Here is a 10,886-nt window from a genome sequence, read left to right as displayed (position 1 = left end):
TGTCCGATGAGATTTTAATGATCCAAACATATAATGCAATGCAATCCAATGATTGAGAGCTGAAGAAATAAAGGCTCCTCAGAAGATGTGAGATGTTCTGGAGGCTTGTGAAGATCATTCCTCCGCTGAGGAACAGTGAAAGTAAAGCTTCTGGAAACAAACGCTCCTCAAAAGATCCTGAGGATCAGATTTGAGACTCTAAAACATGATTGATGGAGAATCAAGTAAAGCTGAGCTGCTTCAGTCCAGTAAGTGTTCATCTGGAGATATTACTGCAGTCATTCTGACCTTTACTTGATAAAAACCAGTCAAGATTTGACACAAGAAGCGTTTCTACAATTACACTGAAAGAGCTTTTACTGGATAAAACTCTAAACTATCAACCAGAGACAGAAGACGTGAGGAGATCGAGTGAAACAGGTTTAACAGCAGAGTTTTGATCATTTAGAGGCCTTAGAAATAAGATACAGTAGATACAGTAGCTTTATAGGGTAAAAATATGATAAAAAATGAATGAAAAAGGAAGAAAAAGACACAACTAACCTTCCAAAAGAACCAAGAGCAAAGCAGTCTTCATCATGAACAACTTCTCTTAATCTTCAATCTGCTGCAAAAAAACCTTCTTATTCCGTCTCTAAGTCTGTGTAATGAGCTTATTGTCCTCTCTCGTGTATCTGAATGACATTAACTTGCCCTGTATTTTAATTTTACATATTTTACAAAAGCTACTGAAATTCAATCCGGGACTGCAGAGATTTGCATGACAAGCATTTATATAAACTCACAAACAAGCAAAGGTTATGTCGAACATATACAAAGCATAAAGCCAAAAGCATTAAGTATTGTATAAGCAGCATACATATGTGACCCTGGAGCACAAAACCAGTCATAAGGGTCAATTTTTCAAAATTGAGATTTATGCATCATCTGAAAGCTGAATAAATAAGCTTTCCATTGATGTGTGGTTTGTTATGATAGCACAATATTTGGCCGAGATACAACTATTTGGATCATTGGATCCCTTAATTCAAATTAAAGATTAAGATTACATTATAGTGACTCGCTGATATTATTTAAGTAAATATACTTGTCACATTTGACATTGAGTGATTGAAATATCAGACAATTTTAAACATGTAATCAGCTAAAATGGGTAATGACGTGTCAAATCAAAGATTGCAGTTCTTACTATACTATTATTTAATAGTGGATCAAAAAAACGCTTTCTTGTCCATTTTTCAAGGGCCAGTCTGTTGAGTGGCATCCCTCTTCTGGAAGACATTTCCATCTGGTTGAATCTTCAATGAGAGTTTTGCATCTGTTAGTCCATTCTCCTTAAGTCTCTTCCCCATCTGAAGAACACAAACAGACTTATACTACTAAATACTCTTGGTAACCGTATACTGTAGATGCTCTTATATGAACCCACCTGCAGCAGAATCTCTGTCTTCACTGCAGGATCATTCACATTTTGACTTGAGTTGACTTCCAGTCTCACCGTCTGTTTGCGTCTCTCTGTGCAACACGAAAATACACACAGCGATCAAAGTATGATGGAATAATATCATATTTTGCAGTAGTTGTTTTTTTGTTTTTTTATCAAAGCATTTTAGAAAAATAACTGCCAATCATGCTATTATCCAATTTATTTCTACAAATTCAGGACACTGAAATAACATTTGTAAAATAAATAAAGCAATGGAATAAATAAAAACAATAAAATTTTAAATAAAAAAATCAAATTTATAAAATATATAAAGAACGAAACAACAAATCAACATGAATACATACAAAAACAATTCAACAATTAAATATAAAAGACAGAAACTTCTGAATATCTCAGCCAGTCCATAAAAACAAATTAAAATAACAAAATAAATAAATATATAGATATATACATACATACACACACATAAACTAACCCGTTCCTTTATATTTTTCTGCAATTACACATCTTGCCTAAATTACAAAAAAAAGCACATATCCTCTGAAAAGTTAGGAGAAAAAAAACTAACAAAAATCAAGAACAAAAATGTTGGTTTAATATTCATTTTTGAGAGAGGAAAACAAGGCACAAGCTTGATTTTCCAGACAAACTAAACAAAATGATCAGAACAACAGAAATCATCCTAAACAAAAACCCATCTGGGCTGCGTTTCCCAAAAGCATTGTAAGCCTAAGTACATCGTAGTCCCATTGCCACCAATGGAGCTTCGATCAACTTAGGCTAACGATGCTTTTAAGAAACACAGCCCTGGACAGTATTTAACTGTATTTTATACTAAATCAAATTCAGTCTGTGGTGATATACATGCTAAGACTCTAAATCTCAGTCTGTTGTTAGGACTGACTGTTATGTTGTGTCAGTGATCCTTCTCTATATCAACAGGACAGCGGTTTAATCAAAGTTTTGCACTTTTAAATCAAAGTGGTGAAATGTGTGCAAATACTCACCAGTATAGCAAACAGAAGGAAGGGTTCTTTTACAGTCCAGATCATTAAGCTCTGCCCCTGGAGTCACTATCACGCAGTACTGATTACTTTCCCAGTTGTTCGGTTGATTGGGAGCCCACGGCATGAACGTGGATGGGCTCTGATCGGACCAGACCCAGGGAGCGTTACCGTCTGTCCGACTGAGTCCGGTCCACACGTCTCCATTATGAAACTGCCGTATGACTCTCATCATCTCATCCAAATCTGTCTGCTCGTCGATGGTGGCCAGATCAATGTAATTCCGTTGGCAATGCATCTGCGCGTCTGACCAGCTCGAGTCTGTGAGAATGTCACATGCGTCAGAGCTGAAGATGCAAGAAATGTAATTAGTTAAATGTCTATAGTGTGTATGAACTACAGCTATATGTTGTTGGCATTTTGAACTGGGTTGAAATGAACTAAAGCTTTAAATTCAATGTTTGATAGGTGCCTCTATGACATTATCTTTGTTTAAAAATTTATAAATAATGACAAATTAACTAACCTGCCAGAAGAACCAAGAGCAAAACCCTCTTCAACATGAATCACCTACAAGAAAACAAACTAAGATGTTATTAAAAAAAAAATCTGGTTTAACCTAAAAACTAACAAAGATACTAAAACATCAACACTTTATCAAAATGCTTCCTTTACAAATAAATGAGTAGTTGATTAAAAAAAAAAAAGTGGATGTATGGCAAAGAGATCAATCTCTGCGATTACTGCCAACTCAGCCCTTCTAAGTCTAGTTAAATTAGACTGCTTAAAGGTCAATACACATTACTTATCAAAGACTGCTTCACTTTAGGCATTAGAAAGTCCAAAACTCTTCTGGAAGTTCAAATAATGACTTCTTACCAGTGGTGTGCCTCAGGGTTCGGTGCGCAGCCCGCTTCTCTTCTGGATTTACACCACCTCACTGTGAGACGTAATACATGCAGCTCTATCTATCTCCTCATTCTCAAAACCACACCTCCTCTCAGCTCATATCTCAGCCTATCCTAACACCAGCTGAAATCTGTGAGGACACAAACTCCCGATCATCACGGTCAGTCCATTAGTTAACCGCGTCACTAATACCAGACAGATGTAAATAAATAATAAATGAAACAATTTAAAAATAAATAATTTTGAATAAACTAAAATTAAATGTTAGAAAAAACAAAATACAACAAATAAATATAAATACATACAAAAACAAACCTTGCGGCTCGTGACGATACATTGAGGTCTTAAGACACGAAACGATCGGTCTGTGCAAGAAACTGAACAGTATTTTTTTACCTCTGATCCACCGCAATGTCCAACTGTCCTGAGCGCGTTCACAACATCCGGCGCGTGACGTCAAATAAATACGGTTGGGCAAAAAATTCCACATCTGATGATATATCAAAATCGTCTTCCATTGTGATGACCTGTACTTCTAAATATCTTTAGATCATCGCAGTGCCAGTGAACACGTCCTCAATCTCTCTGCACTGTGTAAGTAATGAATGACGTATACGCGCGACAGATCATTCCGATGAAACCCCGTTTCAGCACTGGTTAGTTCTCACCACAGTTTAAAAAAACGCTAAAAAAAGTGGGCGTGGTGCGCAGCGGAGCAGAGGAGGGGGAGGAGGGGAGACAGACAACACACACAGCTTCGCGTTCAGACAGTTTAATTTCGCTCCCATCGAGTTAAAACACAAATAAATGCACAGCCATTTGCACTCTGCATCGAAAACATATATATGAACGCGCTGTTGCACCTCTGAGAACTTTTAAGGCTTATTCTGTGGCGTTTATATAAGCCTTATGACGGGTTGTGTCACAGAGCTGTAAAAACGGTTATGCTCACTAAGTGAATGAATCGTGTTGTGCCGAACTGTTGTTACAAAGCAAAAACAAACCCTCTTCTTCGATCTATGAACGTTTCTCTCAGTTAATGTGCGCGATGTCATCTCACAGACTCTGAAACGTCTGTCATAGCAAATCAACACATGCTGTTGGGAATAATTAAGCGAAGCGTCTTCTCATTGGATAAGAACACGCAGTCTCATGAATAATTTAATAGGCACAGACGTGTCATCGATGTACTATTAGTCCATTGCTGCGTCACAAATTGTGACGTCAACACGATGTAGATTTTAAACCCGGAAGATGAAAATAGCGCAAAAAAGCTTAAAATTAACCAGTTTTCTCCAACAGTTAAAATTATCGGATGCTAACATTGTCTTCTATTATGTGCAACACAAACACCTCTGCTAAAATCTCAGAAAAAGTAGTCTGGGGTTTCATGACCCTTTAAGACCTCCGTGTATCGTCATGAGCCGCAGGGTTTAATTTGGTTTTGTCTGTGTATGTTTTTTTTTACTCTTGAAGCCGTGGAGCCCATTGACTGCCATTATAAGACTGATAGACTGCAACAGTTTGAGTTAGAAATCTTCGTTAGTCATTCACATCACTAATGCCAGAGGCAAATAAAAATTCTATAAAAATATTATACATAAAAAAATATGTAAAATACAATAAATAAAATACATAAACTCTGAACGAATAAACAAACTACATTTAACAAGTAAAAAGTCAATTAATAAACAAGCATTTAATTAAATATAAATCAATACATATTAAAAAATACATATAAACCAACCTACTAACTCCTTCCTTTTCTTTATATTGTTCTGTGATTACACTTATTTGGTATTGTCCTGGTCTAAAAGTGTTTTCCTCATTTGTAAGTTGCTTTGGATAAACCATCTGCTAAACGAATAGATGTAAATGTAGTGAATGCTTCAGGCGCATCAGCGTCTGGAAGTCTGTCCTTACTGATCACTGATTCTGGTCATTTGCATCAAAGTCCTGCAGCCCTTATTTAAAGAAATCATGGAGTTGGTACCCAGCTCGTTTTAGACATCAGTGCACAATATTTCATTTATAAACCCTACGGATAAACTGCGGAGGACTGGTGAACAGAGATGCTTTGCTTCGGAAACTGGAAAAAAGCGGTTCATAAAAGCAGCAACAAAAGCATCCATTCTGTCTTCATTACAAACAGCCATCATATGATCAGGCATGGTCTTAATTAGTATGGCCAGCTAGCAGATAAAAAAAAAAAGCATTTAGTCTCTCTTTCAGTTCTCAGATTAGACTAATCATCCTAAGTGTTCATGCAACCATAACTTTATACTAGTTTAAGCAATTCATGCAACTAGTGCTTATTACACAAAACCAACAATGCAAGAAAATACATTATTTGACATTGTATTTCATTACATTACATTTAGTCATTTAGCAGACGCTTTTATCCAAAGCGACTTACAAATGAGGACAATAAAAGCAGTCAAAACTAACAAAAGAGCAACAATATATAAGTGCAAATGACAAGTCTCGGTTAGCCTAACGCAGTACATGTAGCAAGGTGTATATATATATATATGTATATATTATACACACACACACAAAGAAAATGAAGTAGATAGAATAGAAAAAATAGAAAGCTAGTTTTTTGTTTAGTTTTTTTTAAATAAAGAATAAAAAAAATAAATAAAAAAAAGATAAATATATATAAAGTAGTTGTTTGACAGTTTGTGGTGTGGCAAATTGTGCACTGAGGTTTGCAATTTTATTAACGAAGAATGTGGTGAATTTCTCTGTTTTTTTTAATTAAAATGCAGAGACTTGCTCATTAGATCCACCATGTGCAAATTAGACTTTGCTTGAACAGTCTATGGTCTTTAACTCATTTAACCGGTTTTTAAGCGTAACTGATGGAGGTGATCAGTCTCAGTGAATTATTGTGCTCATTGCTGTGGTTCTACTGCACAGAGTCAAGCAAACAGAGCTGGTTTGAATGCGGATTTGAATGTTGAGATAGCGTGAGACAACCTGCGTCTGAAATCACTTACAGTCACGTACACAAACATACAGAATATCAGCACAGAGATCACTGGACTGAGGCGGCGGAAAATTTATACAGTTCACGTCATTAACTGCAATCCAATGACATTTCTTAAAATTTCCGTGAGAAAGCCTGTTTAAGGATTCAAAGCAACCATATCTGCTTTGCAACTGGGTTTATTCACTTAATGGGACAGTTCACCTAAAAATGAACATTGTTATCATTTACTCTCCCTAAAGTTTATAAACAAATGTGTATAAATCAACTAACCCCAAGTACCAAAAAAGTAGTCAATTAGGTGCTCCACCAAAAAAAAAAAAAATAATTATATATATATATATATAAATATAAAAAAAGAAATCAAAGTACGTCAAGAACATTTCCACTGCTAATATTGTTTGCCCAAAAACTATCTTCTTAAGTCCCACCAGGATTATAAACTAAAACAAAAGCTTGACATATGTACATGGACAAAAAAAAAAAACGACTAAAAATAAAATAAACTAAAAATGAAAACACATCTGAAACATCTCATTCATAATATTAAAAAGCAGTAATACATTAATGATACTAAAAAAACAAGTGTCCAGGTTTGGAACGGTATGGAGAGTAAATAACAGATTTATCTTGATCAATTTAAAACCTCAAATAGAGTAGAAAGATGAATTTATACTGGACTAAAAATAGGTGCGACGACTCATTACAGCTACACCAGCAAACCTCACCGATTTCCACTGACATCCAGAACTTCATTTGGACAACTTTAAAGATGATTTTCTCAATATTGTGATTTTTTTGCTCCCTCAGATTCCAGATTTTCAAATAGTTGTATCTCAGCCAAATATTGTCCGATCTTAACAAACCATACATCAATGGAAATATTATTTAATCAGCTTTCAGATGATGTGTAAATCTCAATTTCACAAAATTTACCCTTATGACTGGTTTTGTGCTCCAGGGTCACAATGTAAAGACCATCATTCACTTCACAATGAATATGACAAACCACACTCTTTGACCCCAAAAACAAGGCTTAAATAAGAAACAAGTCTCTTTAAATTTCACTTAACTTTTATTAAAAAAAAGAAAAAAGAAAAAAAAAGAAAAAACAATTTTTGATTGAACAATACAAGACTACCAATCCAGAATGAGCAAAAAATACTAATTGGAAAAAAAGTGTATGCTTACAATGTGTGTGTGTGTGTGTGTGTGTGTGTTTGTCCCCTCGCATTAGAAAAAAACAAAAGCACAAAGTGAATCATTATGTGCTAACGTAAAAGCACATCGCCGCATGTCTATTCATAAACGAACAGGAGCGGCACGCGTGACAGATGAGCCGGAAGAGCGTCGTGTAACGCTCATAAAACACCAACACTACATCACAGCTACTGCTCCAGAAACACGCTCACACACACACACCTGAGAGACGAGTGAGAGTCCGTCCATCTGCTGATATGAAAACCACTATTCTACAGCACACATCAGCGCTGGCCGACACCATTTACACCAAACACTGTGTGTGTGTGTGTGTGTGTGGGGCAGTCAAAGAGGACTGTGGGAGACTGATTTGGCAGTGTGTGTGTGTGTGTGTGTGTGTGTGTGTAAAAGTGTGTTATCTAATGTCGTCTCCTCTTCTTGCTGCTGGGGGGCGGAGCCGATGAACGGCCTTTCCTCTTCCTGTTTAAGGTCTCCTCTGTATCCTCATACTGACTCTCGCGATCAGCTGGCGGAAGGAAATAAAAGACCGTTACAAACAGACCAATCACTGCATTGTGTAGCGGATGTCAAAACAAAAACATTCAAAATACACACTGAAGTTGTACTGTAATACACTATATATTATATAATATATAATACACTATATATATTATAATATTTGTGTGCGTAAATTTCAATTACAGTACAGATTTTAAATGCGGTTTTCTCAAAATGAGTTTTATCTCCACTTCAGCAGCAATTACAGACACCAAACTTAGCGGCTTTATTCAGATCTATATTCTGAATGTTTTTACTGAGGGGTTTGTTCATATATAATTTGACTTTGTATTACACTATATATTGGCGTCTGTAGATTTTAATTACAGTACATATCTTTAAAGAGTTTTTCCTCCACTTCAGCAGCACTTACAGACACCTAATTTAGCAGTTTTAATCGTCTCTATATTCTGATAGATTTTACTGAGGGGTTTGTTGATGTATCATTCATGTGATTATTTATAACATTTTGTTCCAAAAAACATGGTGAAATCATTAGTTTTTTCTGTCTGTTGACAGTATTTTCTCATTTATGGAGTGATAAACTGAGAAATCCAGAATCCCCTCTGAAAAAGCATCAACTCCAATATGACGACCAAATCAAACAAGAATTATGAACCTGGCTTCATTTCAGATTTATGTGCTGGAAATGTACGCAAATTAGTGTATTTATGATGCCTCAATTGTGAAAACATCATTTAAAAAAAAAAAACGTGTAACACATAACAACTGGCTTATTGTACTGTGATTAATCAACAACCAAAATATGGTGATCTATTCCCCTGTGGTGTCTTGCCTTAATATGCCAAAACCTCCAGGAAGTGACATGGTTTCGGAGGGAAACAGCAGCTCGTCAGATTAATGTGGATTTTTGTGTGTATCTCACCTTTCCTGGCTTCCTCCTCCAGTTCGTCCCAGTCTTTGCCGCTCTCCTCCTCGCTGCCCAGAGACGCGCTGTAATCTGTGATCAATAATCAGACATCAACAACCCTCTACAGATGCTTTAGCCAAATTCACACACACACACACACACACACACAGCTAAACTAAAACTCAATCAAAGTGGCTGATGTTCAACAAAGGAAGCAAACCAACAATTATGTCACAAAATACACAAAGTGGATAAAAATCCAATAACGATAACTGAATCTAAATACAACTCATTCATCTAAAAAAAAAAAAAAAAAAAAACTTCAAAGCTTAATTTTATTTAAAAATTCAAACATAACCAGCATCTATACGAGTAATGTATCGGAGCAGCAACGTTAAAAGGAAAAAGGAAAATAAAAATTCTAAACATTTAGACTATAATAGTACCTTAATAACAGTACATGTTTGGTTCGATTAAAACTAACTCTGGTGCGATTGCTCTGTTAGAGCAGTTCGTTTGAGTAAGTGTGAACACTGCCATCCGAACCCTGGTGCAAACCAAACAAGCGGATCGAGACCGCTAAACAGATGGGTCTCGGCCCGTTTCCAAACGAACTCTGGTGTGGTTCGAATGATATATGAACGCAACACGGACCAAACACTTCTAAACTAACCAAAATCGGGAAGTTATGACAAGATGCGACGCTATGCGACATGATTTGACGACGGGGTGTAACCAAAACAAAATGAGCAGAGGGCAAATGATGCAAATCCTTTTATGAGCTCCTTGTGAGTTTGCAGGTGGTGAAAATAAAATTATATGTGCACGCAAGAATGAGCGCGCTTAGTCCAGCAGACAGCATTAGTGTTCGACTTAAAGCGACGCTGAGCAGACCGATCAGTTAATGGGTGCTTTGATATTAGGGATGCACCGAAATGACAATTATTGGCCGAAGCCGAACAAAATGAAACACTGGGCCGAAGGCTGAATACCGAATACGGTTTTTCGAGTCCCAAATTTTTTTCACCATTGCACAAATTAACCCTTTAGGCGCCAGGGATTTTTGGAAAAATGCTGGATTTTGACATCAAGATTTCAAAAGCTTGTGGCTTGAAAGGGCTTAAAGATAGAGATCTACTGTAAACTAGAAAAATGTTGGGCATGACCAAAAGTTTATGTGGGGTGTAAATATACTAGTCTAATTTGCATATTATGACGTAATTAGGGGCGCGGCCATCTTGAATTTCATAATATTCAGGAAATAATAGATATTGAATGGATGTTTGAACTTATTTGCATGTTTTTTTTGTCTTTTTATCCTCATTCCAAATGATCAGGAAAAGAGGAAATCAACAGTAAAACAGGAGCAAGTAGTATATTATTACTATATTACTGTACCATAGTAAAATGCATGTGCCTATTTTTTGATCAGTTGACCAGCTATCTGCCCAATCAGGTATCTAGGTGACACAGTTTATAGTTCTTGAGAGCTCCCAGCTCTTTGGGGCACTGGATCCAGAGCGCTCTGACTGGATCCAAAGAGCTAGTGTTACTTCCAGCCCTATTTCTGCTACCCCTGCTGCCTCTACCTCTACCTCTAGCAACAGCTCTCCTATGGACACTACGACCACATCCACCGCTGCCACCCCCATCCCCGTTGGGCAAAGGGTCGAAATGATCACTTGTTTGTGCTTCGTGAACACTCGCGCCTTGCACGGCGGCACCATTGCGCTGCAAAGATGTACCGGGAGAAGCGCGATTATTAGACAACCGATCGTCATTTCCAAAAGGCAAATATTCCCCTTCAGAGTCAGAATCGGCGAATAACATTTGCAACACATCCTCACGGTACAACTTTTTATTAGCCATTTGGCGATTTTCTCTCACAAATCTCACAATTTACTC

General features: G+C 36.7%; 2 protein-coding genes across 2 annotated transcripts in view; both read right to left on the bottom strand.

Annotated features, from left to right (window-relative positions):
- Positions 1–1,264: 1,264 nt before the first annotated feature.
- Positions 1,265–2,691, bottom strand: LOC107740774 (C-type lectin mannose-binding isoform-like). The gene is made up of 3 exons (XM_016553280.1): positions 2,455–2,691; positions 1,430–1,515; positions 1,265–1,348 (listed from the first exon to the last, which is right to left on the bottom strand). Exons 1-3 carry the CDS (start codon positions 2,684–2,686, stop codon positions 1,322–1,324), a joined length of 345 nt encoding a protein of 114 aa, XP_016408766.1. The 5' UTR covers positions 2,687–2,691; the 3' UTR covers positions 1,265–1,321.
- A 4,965-nt stretch (positions 2,692–7,656) lies between these two features.
- LOC107740773 (FACT complex subunit SPT16-like) overlaps positions 7,657–10,886 on the bottom strand; it is a 20,172-nt gene continuing 16,942 nt past the window's right edge. The window contains 2 exon segments of the mRNA XM_016553279.1: positions 7,657–8,078; positions 8,997–9,081. Coding sequence (XP_016408765.1) covers positions 7,972–8,078; positions 8,997–9,081 — 192 coding nt within the window. The 3' untranslated portion in view covers positions 7,657–7,971.

The sequence above is a fragment of the Sinocyclocheilus rhinocerous genome, unplaced genomic scaffold, assembly GCF_001515625.1.
Source record: "Sinocyclocheilus rhinocerous isolate Xijiao unplaced genomic scaffold, SAMN03320098_v1.1 scaffold1456, whole genome shotgun sequence".
Lineage (NCBI taxonomy): Eukaryota > Metazoa > Chordata > Actinopteri > Cypriniformes > Cyprinidae > Sinocyclocheilus > Sinocyclocheilus rhinocerous.
Note: the sequence above shows the minus strand (reverse complement) of the source record. Positions and strands in the feature narration are given on the sequence as shown.